At 38.5% G+C, this 20,781-nt stretch overlaps 1 protein-coding gene across 5 annotated transcripts in view; it reads right to left on the reverse strand.

The window, feature by feature from the left end:
- Positions 1-20,781, reverse strand: part of ZNF268 (zinc finger protein 268) — a 41,941-nt gene that overhangs the window by 12,597 nt on the left and 8,563 nt on the right. For 3 of the 5 annotated variants that reach the window (XM_027577202.2, XM_027577201.2, XM_027577200.2), the window contains 2 exons: positions 11,857-12,057; positions 109-235 (listed from right to left, as the gene is read on the reverse strand). In XM_027577202.2, the coding sequence (XP_027433003.1) occupies positions 109-235; positions 11,857-12,057 (328 nt within the window). Of the gene's footprint in view, positions 1-82; positions 236-11,856; positions 12,058-13,632; positions 13,674-20,781 lie in introns of those variants that run through there. The other 2 variants (XM_027577203.2, XM_027577204.2) reach the window with 2 other exon arrangements.

The raw sequence follows: 20,781 nt of genomic DNA on the forward strand, positions 1-20,781 counted from the left end.
TATAAATCCAAAATCACTAAGAATGTTGCAAAAGCCACCCAGCTTTCCGCCACCAAGAAGGGGAAGCCTGGAGATTACATACAGTCCTTTCAGGGAGGGAGCTCCTACCCAGGGACACCAGGTTGCTGTAGTTCTCCAACATCACACTCCTGTACAGGTGCTTCTGAGTGGGATCCAGCAGCCGCCACTCTTCCCAGGTAAAGTCCACAAACACATCCACGAATGACAATGGTCCCTGAAAGAGCACATTCCTATTCAATCTCAAATTCCTTACTGAGTTTCTGGGAAACAACAAACTGCCTAGGATGTCCATTGTTTATATTCTACTTTGTGAGAAAAGCAAAAATTTATTGAAAACATTCCATCAATGTATACTAAATCAGTTAGCCTTTCACTCAACATATGAGAATACCAGGTGCCAGATACTCAGCAAGGTGCAGGTGATATAAACTTGCGTGAAGGGACATCTGGGTGGCTTAGTCAGTTAAGTGTCCATCTCTTGATTTCAGCTCAGGTCATGATCTCAGGGTTCAGGGATCAAGCCCCGTGTCGGGCTTCACACTCAGCAGGGAGTCTGCTTGAGGATTCTCTCTCCCCCTCTCCTTCTGCCCCTGCCCCTGCTCATGCGCTCTCTCTGTCTCTCTCTCAAATAAATAAAATAAATCCTTAAAAGAAAACTTGAACAAAACACAATCCTGTCCACAAGAAGTGTTCACCACTGCATAGAAAAGCAAAGTCAAACATCTGTGAATGCAACTGGGAGTCAAAGAAGCAAAGACAAAAGAACATACAGAGTACAACAAGGGCACAAAGATGGAAGCAGCAATGCTATTCATTACAGATACATCTCTGACTGTTTAAACTATCCTAGGAACCACCTGCACAGGGTAACCAAGTGTCCCAGTGTACCCAGGACTAAGGGATTTCCCTAGACATGGGACCTTTGGTGCTAAAGGCAGGACAGCTATAGTCAAAAAGGAATGGTTGGTCATCCTACTTCTGTAACACTTCCTTACCTCCAGGTGCCTCAAAAGCGCAGGTGATATAAACAAGGATAAAAGACACTCCTGCCTGAGAGAAGCGTTTAGCATTGCAGAAGAAAGCAAAGTTTAAAACATGCAATTGCAACAGGAGGTTAAAGAAGCTAAGATGAACAAACATACAGAGTACAACAGGGGCACAAAGGAAACTAGTAATGCCACTTGGAAGTGTCAGGCTGAATCTGTAAAAGGGTACTGCAGGGGCAGCCACTGTGAGAGAAGACATGTTAAAACTTATGTGGAATGAAAGCACAAAATCTCTAAGTAGTAGCCAATTTGTGGGGCAAATGATCTGAATAAGAAGATACACAGATGGCAAATAATGATGCTCAACATCATATACTATTAAAGAATTGCAAATTAATAATAACACACCATCACACACTTATTAGAATGGCTAAGATTATAAAACAGTAATAACAACACCAAATTTCATGGAAGATGTGAATATACACACCCAAGAAGCTCAACAGAATCCAACAAATCCAACAACAAAATCCACCTGGGTGGCTCAGTCAGTTAAATGTCTGCCTTCAGCTCAGGTCATGACCCCAGGGTCCTGGGATCAAGCCCCATGTTGGGCTCCCAGCTCAGTGGGGAGTCTGCTTCTCCCCCTACCTACTGCTCTCTCTCTCAAATAAGTAAATAAAATCTTTAAAAAAAAAAAAAAAGAATCCAACAAAGATGAACTCAAAGAAATCTACACCAAGACCTATCATAATTGAATTTTCTACAGACAAAAACAGAGAGAGGATCTTGAAAGCATCAAAGAAACAATTTGTCACACACAATGAATCCTCAGTAAGGTTATAAGCAGATTTCTCATCAGAATCTTTGGTGGCCTGAAGGCAATGGACCCATATATCCAAAGAGCTAAAGGAAACAAAATTGACCAAAAATCCTGTATCTGTCAAAACTGTCCTTCAAAAGTAGGAGGGGAAATTAAGACATTCCCAGAAAAACAAATGGGAGTTTATTACCACTAGACTTGCCTGAAAGAAATGCTCAAGGGAGTCTTGCAGGTGAAATAAAAGGACACTATAAAATAATTCAAAGCTGTATGAAGAAATAAAGATCTTAATAAAGGTAGATACATGGACAATCATAAAAGGTAATACTACTTTAATTCTGGTTTCTAACTCCACATTTTGTCTTCTACATAATTATAAGAGACTAATGCATTTAAAATAATTATTAGTTTTTGTTTAGGGGCACACACTGTACAAAGATGTAATTTTGTGACATCAATAACCAAAAGGGGTGGGGACAGAGCTATAGAGGAGCAGAATCTTTGTATAGTAACAAAGTTAAGCTGGTATAATTTCAAATAAGAATGCTACAATTTTAGGAAGTTAAACATAATCTCTATGATAACCACAAAGAAAATAGCTATATAATTTACACAAAAGGAAATGAGAAATGAATTTAGGTATTTAACTAAAGAAAAAGAAATTAAACACAAAAGAAGACAGTAATGTAGGGATTGAGGGACAAAAAAAGCTGTAAGGTATATAGAATTCAAACAGAATGAAAGAAATAAGTCCCTCCTTATCAGTATTTACTTTAAGTGTAAATTGATTAAACTCTCTAATCAAATAGAGAGATTGGCAGAATGTCTTAAATACCATGGCCCAACTATAAAATGTCTAAAAGAGACTCACTTTAGATCCAAAGATAAAAACAGATGGAAAGTGAAAGAATGGATAAAGATATTCCATGCAAATAGTAACCAAAAGACAGCAGGGAGGGTAATACCAATATCAGACACAACAGACTTCAAATCAAAAAAGGTTATAAGAGGGGTGCCTGGGTGGCTCAGTTGTTAAGCGTCTGCCTTCAGCTCACATCATGATCCCAGGGTCTTGGGATCAAGCCCTTCATCGGACTCCCTGCTCAGCAGGAAGCCTGCTTCTCCCTCTCCCACTCCTCCTGCTTGTGTTCCCTCTTACTGGGGCTCTGTCAAATAAATAAAGAAACTCTTAAAAAAAAAAAAGAAAAAAGGTTATGGGGGGGCATCTGGGTGGCTCAGTCGTTAAGCATCTACCTTTGGCTTGGGTCATGGTCTCAGGGTCCTGGGATTGAGTCCCACATCGGGCTCCCTGCTCAGCAGAGAGCCTGCTTCTCCCTCTCCCTCTGCTGCTCCCCCTGCTTGTGCTCTCTCTGTGTCTGTCTCTCTCTTTCTGTGTCAAATAAATAAATAAAATCTTTTTTAAAAAAAAGTTTGTAAGAGGGCGTGCCTGGGTGGCTCAGTTGGTTAAGCGTCCGCCTTCAGCTCAGGTCATGATCCCAGAGTCCCAGAATTAAGCCCTACATCAGGCTCCCTGCTAAGCAGGGAGTCTGCTTCTCCCTCTTCCCCTCACCCCATTCATGTTCTCTCTCTCACACTCTCTCAAATAAATAAAATCTTAAAAAAAAAAAAAGGTTATACGAGACCAAAAGGGAAATTATATATTATTAAAGGTTCGATACCATAAGAAGATATAACAATATAAAGTTATACATGTAATAACAGGTCACTGAATTAAATGAAGGAAAAACTGACATAATTGAAGGAACAAAGTTTTATAATGATAATTGGAAATGTCAATATCCCACTCTCAATGGATAGAACAACTAGACAGAAGATAAGAAAACAAAACACTTAAACAAAGCAACTATATCTAACAGACATATGCTAAATATTCTACCCAACAAGAACATACATATACTTTTCAAGTACACATGGAACATTGTACAGGATAGACTATGTGTTAGCCCACAAATTAAGTCCCAATAGATCTTAAAAGATGAAGATCAGGGCACCTATGTGGCTCAGTCGATTAAGCATCCGACTCTTGATTTTGGCTTAGGTCATGATCTCAAGGTTGTGTGATTGAGCCCTGTGTTGCGTCCGTGCTGGGCATGGAGCCTGCTTAACGTTCTCTCTCCCACTTCCTCTGCCCCTCCCCTACCACTCATTGTGTGCTCAGTCTCTCTCTTAAAAAAACAGATAAAGATCATAAAAAGTATTTTCTCTGACCACACAGGATAAAGTTAGAAATCAATAACAGAAGGAAAAAAACTGAAAATTCACAAATTCGGGGAAATTAAACAACACATCTTAACAAATGGATCAAAGAAAAAATCAAAAGGTAAATTAGTAAATACTTATACATGAATGAAAACAAAACACAACATACCAAAATTCACAGGATGCAACAAAAGCAGTGTTGAGGGGAAAATTTACTAGATGGATAAACAGTACACTAGAGGAAGCAAAAGAACAGATCAATGATCCAGAAGACAGAGTAATGGAAATCAATCAAGGTGAAGAAGAGAGAGAAAAAAAGAATAATGAAAAATGAAAAAAGACTTCGGGAACTCAGCAACACCATCAAGACTAGTAACACTTGCATTATATGGACCCCAGAAGGAGAACAGAGAGAAAAGGGGGCAGAAAATTTATTTGAAGAAATAACAGCTGAAAATTTCCTGAATCTGGAGAAAGGAACAAAAATCCAGATCCAGGAGGCACAGAGAGCCCCCAACAAAATCAACCCAAGGAGGTCCACACCAAGACACATAGTAATTAAAATGGCAAAGAAGTAGCAGTACAGAATTTTAAAGCAGCAAGAGAAAAGAAAGCAGTTACATACAAGGGAAACCCATTAGGCTATCAGCTGATTTTTCAACAGAAACTTTGCAGACCAGAAGAGAGTGCCATGATATATTCAAAGAGCTGAAAGAAAAAAACCTGCAGCCAAGGATACTCTATCCAGCACGGCTATCATTCAGAAAAGGAAAGATAAAGAGTTTTCCAAACAAAGCAATTCATGACCATTAAACCAGCCCTACAAGAAATATTAAAGGGGACACTCTTGAGTGGAAAGGAAAGACCTAAGTAGGAGTAAGGAAAGTAGGAAGCACAAAAGCAGTAAAAATAAGTATCTCTACAAAAATCAGTCAAGAGACTCACAAAATAAAAGGATGTAAAATATGACACCATATACCTAAAATGTGTGGACAGTGGGGAGGGAAGAATGGGTTCAAACTTAAGCAACCATCAACTTAATACAGACTGCCATATGCATAAGATGTTATACTCAAACCTAATGGTAACCACAAATCAAAAACCACTAATATGAAAAAAATAAAGAGAAAGGAACCCAAGTATACCACTAAAGAAAGCCAATAAACCATGAGAGAAGAGAGCAAGAGAAGAAAGGAACAGAAAAGAACTACACAACAACCATAAAATAAGTAACAAATGATGATAAGTACAAACCTATCAATAATTACTTTCAGTGTAAACAGACTAAACATTTGAATCAAAAGACATAGGGTGACGGAATGGATAAAAAAGCAAGACCCATCTATATGCTCATTTTTGACCTAAAGGCACAGATAGAAAGTGAAGGCATGGAAAAGCATTTCTCATGCAAATGGATGTGAAAAGGCCAGGGCAGCAATACTTATATCAGACAAAATAGACTTTAAAACAAAGACTGTAATAAGAGAAAAAGAAGGACCGTATATAACCATAAAGGGAACAACCCAACAAGAAGATATAACAACTAAATATTTATGCATACAGCAGAGCAGCACCCAAATACATAAGGCAGCTAATAACAAACACAAAGGAAGTCATCAATAGTAATACAGTAATAGCTGGGGACTTTAACATCCTACTTATATCAATAGACAGATTATCCAACAGAAAAATCAACAAAGAAATAATGGCTTTGAATGACACATTGGACCACACGGATCTAACAGATACATTCAGAACATTCCATCATAAAATAGCAGAATATACATTCTTTTCAAATATACATGGAACATTCTCCATGATAGATCACATATTAGGCCACGAAACAAATCTCAACAAATCCAAAAAGATCAAAGTCATACCATGCATGTTTTCTTTCTTTTTTCTTTTCTTTTCTTTTTTTTTTTGAGAGAAAGAGCACAAGACAGTGCATGAGCAGGGAGGGGCAGAGGAAGACAGAGAATCTTAAACAGGCTCCACACCCAGTACGCGGAGGCCGATGCAGAGCTCAATCTCATGACCCTGAGATCACGACCTGAGCCAAAATCAAGAGTTGGACGCTCAAATGACTGAGCCACCCAGATGCCCCTAACAAGCATCTTTTCTGACCATAATGCTATGAAACTAAAAATCAACCACAAGAAAAAATCTGGAAAAAAACACAAATAGATGGAGAAATATGAAAATAAAAACACAATGGTCCAAGCTCTTTGGGATGTACCAACGCTGTTCTAAGAGGGAAGTTTATAGCAATACAGGCCCTCAAGAAGCAAGAAAAATCTCAAATAAACAACCAAACGTTACACAGAACAGAACTAGAAAAAGAAGAACAAACAAAATCCAAAACCAGTAGAAGGAAGAAAATAATATAGATTAGAACAGAAATAAATGAAACAGAAACTAAAAGAGAGAGAGGACTTGGGGCGCCTGGGTGGCTCAGTTGGTTAAGCGACTGCCTTCGGCTCAGGTCATGATCCTGGAGTCCTGGAATCGAGTCCCACATTGGGCTCCCTGTTCAGCGGGGAGTCTGCTTCTCCCTCTGACCCTCTTCCCTCTCGTGCTCTCTATCTCTCATTCTCTCTCTCTCAAATAAATAAAATCTTAAAAAATAAATAAAAAATAAAAGAGAGAGAGGACTCAAATAAAACCAGAAAAGAAAGAGGAAAAATAATAACCAACTCCACAGAAATACAAAGGATTGTAAGAGAATATTATGAAAGATTATATGCCAACAAATTGGATAACCTAGAAGAAATGGATAAATTCCTAGAGACATATAATCTCCCAAAATTGAATCAGGAAGAAATAGAAAATTTGAACAGACTGATTACCAGTGATGACATTGAATTCATAATCAAAAAACTCCCAACAAACAAAAGTCAAACATCATTCTCAATGGTCAAAGACTGAAAGCTTTTCCTCTAAGATAAGGAACATGGCAAGAATGCCTGCTTTCACCACTTCTATTCAACACAGTACTGAAAGTTCTAGCCAGAGCCATTTGGCAAGGAAAAGAAATAAGTCTTTCAAATTGGAAAGGAAGAAGTAAAATTATCTCTGTTCACAGATGATACGATCCTATATGTAGAAAACTTTAAAGATACATACACACACACACACACACACACACACACACACACACATGAATTCAGCAAAGTAGCAGCATACAATGTCAAAGATCAGTTGCATTTCTATACATGAACAATGATTAATCTAAAAAGCAAATTATGAAAACAATTCCATTTATATAATAGCATCAAACAGAATAAATGCTTATCCAAGGAGGTAAATGAGTTATAGAACGAAAACTAAAAAACTTCGCTGAAAGAAATTTAAAAAGACGTAAATAAATGGAAACATATTACATGTTCATGGATTGGAAGGCTTATCATTAAGATGCCAATGCTACTCACAGTGATTTACATATTCAATATAATCCCTGTCAAAATCCCGCGGATACTTTTTTTGCAGAAACAGAAAAGCCCATCCTAAAATTCATATGGAATCCCAAGGGACCCTGAATAGCCAAAACAATATAGAAAAAGAACAAAGCTGAAGGACTAACATTTCCTTATTTCAACACTTAGTACAAAGCTACAGTAATTACAGCAAAGTAGTATTGGCATAAAGATTAACATACAGATCAATGGAATAGAATAGAGAGTCCAGAAATAAACCCTTGCATATATGGTCAAATGATTTTTGACAATGGTGTCAATACCACATGACGGGGAAAGGAAGATTGTCTCAAATGCTGCTAGGAAAACTCGATATCCACAAAAAGAATGAAGTTGGATCCTTACCTAACATCATATATAAAAACTTACTCTAAAATCTTAGCAAAGTTTTTTTGTAGCTATCCACAAGCTCTTCTATAATTAATATGGAAAGGCAGAGAAAAAAAATAACCAAAACAATTCTGAAGAACAAAGGCAAAGTATTCCCAGTAGCCCATTTTAAGACTTCCTATAAAATCAAGACAGTGTGATGCTGGTGAAAGATCAGACACAAGATGAATGAAACAGAAAACAGAGCCTAGAAATAGACCCATATAAACACTGTCTCCTGATTTTTTTTTTTAAAACAAAGACATGAAGGCAATTCAATGTAGAAAGGAAAATTTTTTCAACAAATGGCGCAGGGAACACCTGCACATCCATAGACATAAAAAATAAACCTCAAGGGTGCCTGGGTGGCTCAGCTGGTTAAGTGTCTGCCTTTGGCTCAGGTCATGATCTCAGGGTCCTTGCTCAGCGGAGAGTCTGCTTCTCCTCCCTCTGCGTGCCACTCCCCCTACTTGTGCTCGCTCTCCCTCTGTCAAATAAATAAATAAAATCTTTAAAAAAATTTAAAAAAAAACCTCAACACATAACCCAACCCTCTACAAAATTTAAAAATGGATCATAGACTTAAATGTAAAAGCTAAAACTATAAAAGTCTAAGAAATACAAGAGAAAATTTGTATACTTTGGTTTGGGCAATGAGATTTTATTTTTATTTGTTCATTTTATTCAGTAGGCTTCACACCCAGTGTGGGGTTTGAATTCATGACCCAGAGCCAGCCAGGTACCCAAGCAATGAGATTTTAGATATGACATCTAAAACTCAATCCATTCTAAAAAATAAAATTGAGAAAATGGAATTTATCAAAATTAAAATACTTGCTCTGCGAAAGTCAGTGTTACAAAAATGAAAAGACAAGCCACAGACTGGGAGAAAACATTTACACATCACTTTTCTGATGAAGGACTTGAATCTTGAATATGTAAAGAACTCTTAAAAATCAATGGCAAGGGGCGCCTGGGTGGTTCAGTCGGTTAAGCGGCTGCCTTCGGCTCAGGTCATGATCCCAGGGTCCTGGGATTGAGCCCCGCATCGGGCTCCCTGCTCAGCGGGAAGCCTGCTTCTCCCTCTCCCTCTGCCTGCCTGTTGCTCCCCCTGTTTATGCTCTCTCTCTCTCACTATCTCTGTCTCTGTGTCAAATAAAAATAAATAAAAAATCTTTAAAAAAAAAAACAAAAACAAAATGTAATTATATATTAAAAAAAAATAATCAGTGGCAAGAAAACAACCCAATTAAAAATTGGGGAAACGATCAGACACAGAACAGATACTTCACCAGATATTCAGAGAGCAAAACATAAAAAATACCAAATAATATTAGCTATAGGGAAATGCAATTTAAAACCACAATGAAATACCACTTCACATGTATTAGTATGGCAAAATTTTTACAAACCTGACAATACCAAGCAGTGGCCAGGACGAGGAGCAACAGGAACTCTCATTCACTGCTGGTAAGAGTGCAAAATTGCACAGCCAATTTGGAAGACAGTTTTTTACAAAGATAAATACACTGTTACCATACAATCCAGCAATCATGCTCCTAGGTATTTACCCAACTGATGGGAAAACTCATGTCTACACAAAACCCATAGATGAATGTTGGCAGCATTTGTAATCACCAAAAACTGGAAGCATCTGGATATCAAGACTTACTATAAATAAAGATAGTGTGATACTGGCCCAAGGACAGAAAAGTGGACCAAGTGTAGACAGCAAGATGGACTCGCTCGTATCAAATGGTAATGCAAGCAGCCAAGGGTGTTGCTGTTAAGACCAGGTATCATGGAAACCAGCAACCAGAAATGAAAACCAGCAGAACAAGAAGAGGCCAGCAGAGGTCCAAGACTGATTAAACTCCTTTAAAGATTCATATATTGAGAGAGAGAGAGAACACGGGGTGGGGTGGGGGGAGGCAGAGGGAGGGAGAGAGAATCTTAAGTAGAATCCCCACTGAGTATGGAGCCTAATGCAGGGCTTGATCCCAAGACCCTGAGACCCTGACCTGAGCCAAACCCAAGAGTCGGACACTTAACCCGCTGAGCCCCCCAGGCACCCCTGATTGAACGCCTTTAACAAGAAGATTTTGCAGCACACTGTCTCATTCCTGTCTGAGCGTATCAGAAAGGGAAGTGCTGCTGCCGCAGGCTCTGCCCACCTGATCTCTGAGCAGAACAGATTCTCCACAGCTTGAACACAGTCAGGAGCATGTGGCAAGAGTGACCTGGGCCAGACCGGGGCCTCATCTCAACTGTGCACTCACGCACAGACTCTGCGTTTGGTTCGCTCACTTCTTACTTCTTGCTGTATCTTGTTTCTTGTGTGACTCTGTACTATGCTTTGCTCTGTTAAATGAAATGTCATTGAGTTTGAAATCCTGAACCTGCTTCACAATTATGTCAGCCTTGTTTTCTAACTGAATAAAGCTGACACAACCCGTGTGCACCTTCATAGTGTGCTCATGACACCAATGGAACAAAATGAAGAGTTAGGAAACCAAACCATACTTATGGACACCTGACACATGACAAAGGTGGCACTGAAGAGCCAGAGGTTGGAATCAATCACTTCACTGGGACCAGGATAATTGGATAGCTCTGTGAAAAAAATAAATCTTTGACTCCCACCCACACCAAACATACAAATTCATTCTAGATACATTATAAATCTAAATGTGAAAGGTAAAATAATAACAAAGAAAAATGTCTTCATGAGCTTCAGATAAGAACAAAGTACTTAAATTGGACACAAAAAAGCACAAGCAATAAAAAAATTTATGAATCAGAATAAGTTAAAATCAGAAATATCGGTTCATCAAAAGACAGCATTAACAGAATGAAAAGGGAAGCAAAAAAAAATATATTGAACAAGAGTTAATGCTATTCATACTGAAATATTTAGAGGAGGCATGATGATATCTGAAATATATTAAGAAATGCACCAAAAATAAGATGGGTTAATGGATGCATAGAGAGAGAGACAAAGACAGATAATGTGATAAAGCAAGTATAGTAAAATGGTAATGGTAAATTCTGGGTGATGGGTACACAGAGGTTTGCTAAAATCCTTTCTACTTTGCCCTCTGTTTGAAAATTTTTATAACACAATATTGGAGGCAAAAGAAGCACCCCAGGTAAAATTTGAATATGGATTTGGTATCAAGATAGTTTTAAACTTTCATGTGCAGGCATCACTGAATGTTGTTAAGATGAAGAGTCAATTATAACAGGATTGAGGTGGGACATGATATTCTGCATTTCTAACAAGCTTCCAGAACATTAAAAAAATTCATTTAAACCAGTAAGAAAAAAGACAGAAAAACCAAAGGTAACAAAATGTCAGATAAACATGACAAAAAGTACTCATCCTCTTTAGCCAGCAGGGAATGCAAATTAAACCCATGAAGAGACACCACCATACCACCACCAGAATGGATCAAATTCAAAAGACTAACGATAGAAATTGTTGGCCAAGAATGTGAAGTAAATGGAACACTCAAACACTGCTCTCCTAGCATGAGCTGGTAAAGATAAGAGCATGGGTATTTAATGAAACAAAGTGCTTACTGAAAAATAAACAACATAGCAAGATACATGTGCCACACCATTAACATAAATTAAAAATACATACACAGCAATAACAATACATATTTTGTGAACACATATAAACAAAACAAATCCATAAAGAACAAAGTAATTTTGGGGGGGTGGGGAAGGAGACTGAAATTGAGTATGGGGAAATCAGAAAATATGTAATAAAGATAGATAGGGACCTTACACAAACCAATGATGATTACAGACTATGAGCTGAAAAGCGATTAACTTAACCCTAAGGATCTCCATCCCTCTCCCCACCAAAAAAAAAAAAAAAAGAGAGAGAGAGAGAGAGAGAGAGAGAGAGAAGTACTGAAGAAAAGAAGCAGGAATAAACAAGCAAACAACTCACTCGAGACTGGGTGGTTTTTGGCTGCTCCTGGGAAATAAACAGCCACTCTAGAACCTGCTCTGTCCTGTGATTCTTGTGTCTTTTCCAGGGTCCTCCAGGGAGAAGCCTGTGGTCAGGAGTCCCTTTACCCAGGACGGATTCCTGACCTTGCAGCTCTCTGGCTCTGTTGCATGAATTCTCTTGTTCCTGGAGAGGTGGAACCTGTGGACACAAGAGCAAATTCGCTTTAATGACCAGCATTCCGCTAGGCCCCAACCGCAATCTCTTCTGTTGGTGAACACACTCACAGGAGACCAGGCTGGATGTTCTGCACGCTGTGTTCAGTGTCGCTGTGGGGCAGAACCCAGCGCAATGATGACAGTCCCCTCCCCACACTCTGCACAGGTACCCAGGAACCCTGAAGTTGAAGCAGCCACCCTAAGAGTTGAACAACTTCAAGCAGTCACTTAAATAACACAATGCCAGATGCTAGAGAGCAACAACTCTTAGGCTGGGTGTATACAAGCCATAGATTTCAAATGAGCCAGAATGAGTTAGAATTTCTTCCCTCACTATTTAGATGTCCATCAGCAATTCACTTACTCTCTCTCACGGAGTCTTACTTTTTGCTGTGGTGAACACTGGGAGTAGGGTGGCATCAGGTAGCAGTGCAGTTTTTTAATCTCCCAAGAACTCCCAATGAATGCAAATGAGAACAATCACAATGGTACAAGAAACAGCCCATAGACATCGACACCAAATCAACACAGTCTAGGTGACAGGGTCTCTTTACAAACATCAAGATAGATGCAGAGGTGACCCCAGAGCAGAAGACAGATCCCAGGAGAGAAGAGTGAGCAATGAGGGAAGATTCTGACGGGCCACACACTGCAGATCCCCAAAGTCACCAATAATGTGTGCCCCCAATGGGAGAACAATCCCAAAGTCACTAAGTGACCTGACAGCACTGTGGCTACCTAAGAACATGGGAATTCGAAAAATAACTGGCAAACAGTCCTTTCCAGACACACAGATCTTTGCTCTGAGAGAAAAGTGCTAAAAATAGTGCCCAAATTGCTCAACACAGAAGATTACGGTAGTGAGAGGAATGACAGATAGAGACAGCGGATGGGAGGGGAGGGGAGGGGAAAGGAGGAAAGAGGGGAGGAGGGGAGAATAGAGGAGAGATCCAGACAACTAGAGGGAAAGGACCGAGAAGGGAGAAAGGCTACTAGACAGTAAGAGGCAAGCATTCAGCTCTTATTCCAGAAATTAACAACAAAATATGTAAATGTGAGAGAAATACATTAGAAGACAAAGCATGTTGAATTCTAGGAAGCACAGGGCTAGAGGCAGAAAAAAGGGCTTCCTGACAAGGCTTAGCACTTAGGTTGAGTTTGTTTCCATCTCCAAAAGAATCACTGAAAAGATGAACTAGGAACAGTAAAAATGGTGACTTCTGCAGGAGGGAAAGGACAGGGCAGAAGGGATGGAAGCAAGTCAGTTTCTACTTTTGAATCATGTATACACATCTTACATAATCAAAAAGAGGGAGGGCAATCCCTAAAGTTGCAAATAAGTGTCCCCAAATATATATGTTTATCAAATTGGAAACAAAACTACAAGAGAATAATTTTTCTAACTGATCTTTAGATAAAATGAGGTACAAAGACATATTTAACCTCATTTGGTATCCTTGTTAGTGAAAATAAATTATAATTTTAAAACCATTTTATGTGCACTGTAGGATATGACAGTTATATTACTATTATTAAGAACCAAGATATCTGGGGGCACCTGGGTGGCTCAGTCGTTAAGCGTCTGCCTTTGGCTCCGGTCATGATCTCAGGGTCCTGGGATCGAGCCCCGCATCGGGCTCCCTGCTCCACGGGAAGCCTGCTTCTCCCTCTCCCACTCCCCCTGCTTGTGTTCCCTCTCTCGCTGTGTCTCTCTGTCAAATAAATAAAGAAAATCTTTAAAAAAAAAAAAAAAGGAACCAAGATATCTAGATTTAACAGATATATTCATAACATTCTATCATAAAACAGCAGAATATACCTTCTTTTTGAATATACATGGAACATTCTCCAGAACAGATCACATATTAAGCCATAAAACAAATCTCAACAAATTCAAAAAGACTGAAGTCATTCCATGCATCTTTTCTGACCACAATGCTATGAAACTAAAAATCAACCACAAGAAAAAAATCTGGAAAAAACACAAATATATGGAGGTTAAATAACATACTACCAAACAATGAATATGTCATCCAAGAAACCAAAGAGAAAATCAAGAAAATACATGGAGAAAAATGAAAATGAAAACACAACAGTCCAAAATCTCTGGGATGTTTTAAGAGGGAAGTTCAAAACAATACAGGCCCACTTCAAGAAACAAGAAAAATCTCAAACAACAAATCATACATCTAAAGGAACTAGAAAAAGAACAAACAAAACCCAAAACCAGTAGAAGTAAGGAAATAATAAAGATTATAGCTGAAATAAATGAAACAGAAACTAAAACAAACAAACAATAGAACAGATCGATGAAACCAGGAGCTGGTTCTTTGAAAAGATCAACAAAATTTATAAACTCTTAGCTAGACTCATCAAGAAAGACAGAGAGAGAGAGAAGACTCAAATAAAATTAGAAAAGAAAGGAGAATTAAAAACTAATACCACAGAAATACAAAGGATTATAAGAGAATATTATGAAACATTATATGCCAACAAACTGGACAACCTAGAAGAAAAGGATAAAATCCTAGAAACCTATAAACTCCCAAAACTGAATCAGGAAGAAATAGAGAATTTGAACAGATTGATTACCAGTGATGACATTGGAATGAGTAATCAAAAAACTCGCAACAAACAGAAGTCCAGGACCAGACAGCTTCATAGGTAAGTTCTACCAAACATTTAAAGAAGAGTTAGTATCTATTCTTCTCAAACTATTCCAAAAAATAGAAGGAAAACTTCCAAATTCATTCTATGAGGCCTGCATTACCCTGATCCCAAAACCAAATAAAGACACTACAAAAACACAAGAACTACAGGTATCTCGGATGAACACAGATGTAAAAATCCTCAACAAAATATCAGCAAATCAAATCCAACAATACATTAAAAAAATCATTCACTATGATCGAGTGGGATTTATTCCTGGGTTGCAAGGGTGGTTCAATATTCACAAAGCAATCATCAATCAACATGACAGATCACATCAACAACAGAAAGAATAAAAACCATATGATATTTCCATAGATGCAGAAAAAGCATTTCACAGAGTATAACATACATTCATGATAAAAAACTATCCACAAAGTAGGTTTAGAGGGAACATACCTCAACATAATAAAGCCATATATGAAAAACCCAGAGCTAATATCATACTCAATGGTGAAAAACTGAAAGCTTTCCCCCTAAGATCAGGAACAAGACAAGGATGTCCATCCTCACCACTTTTATTCAACACAGTATTCAAAGTCCTACCCACAGCAATCAGGCAAGAAAAAGGAATAAAAGTCATCCAGATTGGTAAGAAAAATGTAAAACTTTCACTATTTGCAGATGACATGATACAATATATAGAAAACCCGAAAGACTCCACCAAAAAACTACTAGAACTGGGGCGCTTGGGTGGCTCAGTCGTTAAGCATCTGCCTTCGGCTCAGGTCATGATCCCAGGGTCCTGGGATCGAGCCCCGCACTGGGCTCCCTGCTCAGAGGGAAGACTGCTTCTCCCTCTCCCACTCCCCCTGCTTGTGTTCACTCTCTCACTGTGTCTCTCTCTGTCAAATAAATAAATAAATAAAATCTTTAAAAAAAAAAAACAAAACTACTAGAACTGATAAATGAATTCAGTAAGGTTGCAGGATACAAAATCAATGCACAGAAATCCGTTGCATTTCTACACACTAATAATAAAGCAGCAGAAAGAGATATTAAGAAAACAATCCCATTTATAATTGTACCAAAAATAATAAAATACCTAGAAATAAACTTAACAAAGGAGGTGAAAGACTTGTACTCTATAAGCTATAAGACACTGATGAAAGAAATTGAAGATGACATAAATGAAAAAATATTCCATGCTCATGGATTGGAAGAACAAGTGGTGTTAAAATGTCCATACTACCCAAAACAATCTACAGATTTAATGCAATCCCAATCAACATACCAACAGCATTTTTCACAGACCTAGAACAAATAATCCTACAATTTCTATGGAACTACAAAAGACTCCAAATAGCCAAACAGTCTTGAAAAAGAAAAACAAAGCAGGTAGTATCACAATTCCAGATTTCAAGTTATACTACAAAGCTGTAGTAACCAAAATGGGGTGGTACTGGCCCAAAAACAGACATATACATCAACAGAAAAGTCAGAAAGCCCCCCCAAAAAACAAGATTATATGGTCAATTAATCTTTGACAAAACAGGCAAGAATATGCAATGGGAAAAAGACACTCTCTTCAACAAATGCTGTTGGGAAAAATGGACAGCAACATGCAAAAGAATGAAACTGGACCACTTTCTTACACCAGACACAAAAATAAACTCAAAATGGATGAAAGACCTAAATGTGAGACCTGAAATCATAAAAAATCCTAGAAGAGAACACAGGCAGTAATTTCTCTAACATCAGCCATAGCAACATTTTTCTAATATGTCTCTCGAAGCAAGGAAAACAAAAGCAAAAATAAACTACTGGGACTTCATCAAAATAAAAATCTTCTGCACAGCGAAGGAAACAATCACCAAAATAAAAGACAACCTATGGAATGGGACAGATATTTGCAAATGACATATCCAGTAAAGAGTTAGTACCCAAAAGAACTCAACACCCAAAAAACAAATAGTTCAACTAAAAAATGGGCAGAAGACATGAACAGACACTTTTCCAAAGAAGACATGTGGATGGCCAACAGACACATGAAAACATGTTCAACAGTGCTCATCAGCAGGGACGTGAAAATCAAAACTACAATGAGATAACACCTCACACCTGGCACAATGGCTAAAATCAACACAAGAAACAAAAGGTGCTGGGAGGATGTGGAGAAAGGGGAACCCTCGTGCACCGTGGGTGGGAAGGCAAACTGCTGCAGCCGCTCCGGAGGAGTCTGGAGGTTCCTCAAAAATGAACGAATTACCCTACGATGTGGTAATTACACTACTAGGTGTCTACCCAAAGAATACAAAAACATTAATTTGAAAGGATACATGCACCCCTAAGTTTACAGCAGCATTACCCACAGTAGTATGGGAACAGCCCCAGTGTCCATCAATGGATGAATGGATAAAGAAAATGTGGTGTGCACACACACACACACACACACACACGCACACACAGGACTATCAATCAGCTGTTAAAAAGAATGAAATCTTGCCATTTGCAATGACACGGATGGAACTCAAGAGTATTATACTAAGTGAAATAAGCCAGTCAGAGAAAGACAAATACCATATGATTTCTCTCATATGTGGAATTTAAGAAACAAAACAAACAAAGGAAAAAAAAGAGAGAGACAGGCCAAGAAAGAGACTCTTAACTATAGAGAACACATGGTTAGCAGAGGGGAGGAGTGAACCAGGTCCAGGGGACTGGGCGTACACTTACCGTGAGGAGCACAGAGTGATGTGTGGAAGTGCTGAATCCCTACATTGCACGCCCGAAACTAATACAACATCGCATGTTAATGACACTGGAATTAAAATGAAAAACTAGAAAAGAAAAACAAGGTATCCAGCACATGGCAAAAAAGTTGCAACAGTAAGTTAAACACTTGTACACAAATGTTCATGACAGTATTTATTGGAAACAACCCAAATGTCCATCAATGCATGAATGGATAAACAAAATGTGGTCTATCCGTAAAAGGTTATTCAGCCATACAAAGGAATTAACTACTGATAAATGCTACCACATGGATAAACTTTTGTAGTATAAGTGCCCAACAATTAGCTTTTTTTGACTGTAATTTAAGTGCCTGACAGCAAGCTTTTCATTGTCAAGGCATCCATTTTGAAGACATTCATCTTGGACCAACACGTTGCCAGCTACACAAACAGGCAAAAAACCAGGCTGCCCCTCCCAATAAAGTCCCCCTTTTGGAAAGCACTAGATGACCTAGATAACTGCTCGCTTGAGTGACCCTGGTTTTCCTTTTCTGTGCTCTAATTCCCACCCTTACATTTTAAATTCACCAATAAAGAGTGAACCTGCAAAACACAAGGCACTCCACCCTCAACCCCAATAAAGGCAGAACCCCAGGCCTGAGTGCACACTTTCCCTCCCCATGATCTTGCTGTGTGGCATACCACAAGCCTCCAGGACTTGTGAGTTATAAACCTTGTTTTTCCAACGTTCCCTGATGGTTGTTGCCGAAGTGTATTGTTGCCGGTGTGTCTTGCAACCACAGGAAGAACCGCAAACGCCAGTCCAACCACCACTTTGACTCCAGTCAGGGAAATGTCTGGCTACTCACCACATGGGCCCAGGTAAGTGCCCCAGGCCTTCCTAGTCGCTAGCATCACTACTAATAGGAAGAAACCAACACAAAGTAACCCTTAAAAACATGGTGCCAAAAGAAGCCAGATATAAAAGGCCACATCTGGTATAACTCTATGAAATTGGTAAATTCATAAACACAAAGTAGATTAATGGTTGCCAAGGAAAAGGGGAAAAAGGGAATAGGGAGGGACTGCAGAAGGGGACAGAATTTCTTATTGGAGTGATGATAATGTTCTAGAATTAGCGGTGAAATGTGTACAACTCTAAATACTAAAGATGACTGAATTGTACATTTGTTTTAAAGATTCTATTTATTCATTTGAGACACAGAGATACAGAGAGAGAGAGCATGAGCAGGGGCAGAGGCAGAGGGAGAAGCAGGCTCCTCGCTGAGCCAGGAGCCCGACGTGGGGCTCGATCCCAGGAGCCTGGGATCATGACCTGAACCGAAGGCAGACGCTTAATCATCTGAGCCACCCAGGTGCCCCTGAATTGTACATTTTAAAAATGAATTTTACAGTACATAAATTATGCCGCAATGAAACTTTTATAGAAAGAGAGTATTTAACTTCAATAACTTTTATTAAATTGATGGCTTTGCGGGAATCATCTTTGTCCAGGTTTACATTTATGTTGCTTCAGATATTCTGCGCGCTCCTTTGAAGCCATCTCCAACTCCCAGGCAACCATTGCCCTGCTTTTGTGTGTACAGAACTGCCTTTCCTGGACGCTTACTATAAATGGAATCATACCCTATATTGTGTCTGGCTTGTTTCACTTAGTAGAATGCCTCTGAGGTTTATTCTTGTTATAACATGGACCAATAGTGTCCCCTTTATTGCTGAACATTCCATTTTGTCTATACATTCATCAGTTAATCAATACTTAAAATTTTGAGCTACTAAGAATAATCCTGCACATTCACATACAAGTCTTTATGTAATAAACATCTTTTCCTTCATGTTGGATAAATTCCTAGAGGTCAAACAGCTGCACTGTATGGTAGATTTATATATCACTTTTTAAAGAAATTGCAAAATCTTTTCAAAGTGACTGTACCACTTTATATTCCCACCAGCAGTCTATAAAGACCCCAATTTCTCTACTTCCACTGTCTGGTTTCTGCTTAAAGCCATTCCAGTGGGTATAGAGTAGTACCTCGTTATGATGAAATATGTATTTCCCTAGGGACTAAGGATGGTAAGCATCTTTTCATGTGCTTCTTTGCCATCTATAGATCTTCTTTGGTGAAGCGTCTGTTCCACTCCTTTGCCCATTTTTAAACTGGGTTGTCTTCATACTGAGTAATGTGTTCTTTATATATTCTGAATATATTCCTGTATTAGATATATGATTTACAAATATCATCTCAGAGTCTGTGATTTGTCTTTTCATTTTCTGAATGAAAGGACTTTGAAGTGCAAAAGTTTTTATTTTGATGTAATAGTCCAATTTATAACTTCAAAAGCAGAATCTACATATAAGTTTTCTCTTTTTTTGGACACTGTGGTATTGGAGGTATAGCTAAGAACTTTGGCCTAACCCAAGGTCACGAATATTTTCCTATGTGTTTTCTTCCAGAAGTGTTATAGCTTTAGCTCTTACATTTAAGTCTATGTTCCATTTTGAGTTCATTTTTTGGTACTGTGTGAGGTAAGAGTCAAAGTTTGTCTTTTCAAAAAATTTTTAATTTTGGTAAAATACATGTAACGTAAAACTTATCTTAAGCATTTTTAAATGTACAGTTCTGTGGAATTAAGTACAATCACAGTGTTACATTACCATAACCACCTTCTATCTCCAGAAGCCTTTTCATCTGTAAAACTAAAACTGCATCCTCCGAGCATCAACCCCCATTCTCCCCTCCCCTCCCCGTCTCTGACAACATCACTCTACTTTCTATCTATGAATTTGACAGCTCTGAGAAACTCGTATCAGTAGAATCATATATCTGTCCTTTCGTGACCAGCTCATTGTACTAAAGATAATGTCCTCAAGGTTCATCCATGCTGCCGCATGTGTCATAATTTCTTTTTAAGGCTGAATCATATTTTGTGCATATCTGTATCAGCGCACATAGACACACACACGTTTTGTTTATCCATTCATCTTTCAGTGAACAGTTGGGTTACTTCCACCAAAAAGTGAGTAATTAGTAATTTTAGAAAAGTGAAAACTCTGTAATTTGAATTGGAAATACCAATATGAACCACACTTTTTTTCCTTTCCAAAGATTCCTAGGTCTGCCTAGTGAAACAGCCTAGAAGCAATGACATTCTGGTCTCAATTGTGGTCTTTGGGCACATTAACCTACTAAAAGGTATCAGGTTTCCAGGAGGAAAGGTTGATTCCAGATTTGGGACAGGAAATACTCAAATGAACCTAGAATATCTTGTTGGGCCCAAAAGCAAGGAAGCTAGGAAGCCAG

This window comes from Zalophus californianus, chromosome 14 (assembly GCF_009762305.2).
Source record: "Zalophus californianus isolate mZalCal1 chromosome 14, mZalCal1.pri.v2, whole genome shotgun sequence".
Lineage (NCBI taxonomy): Eukaryota > Metazoa > Chordata > Mammalia > Carnivora > Otariidae > Zalophus > Zalophus californianus.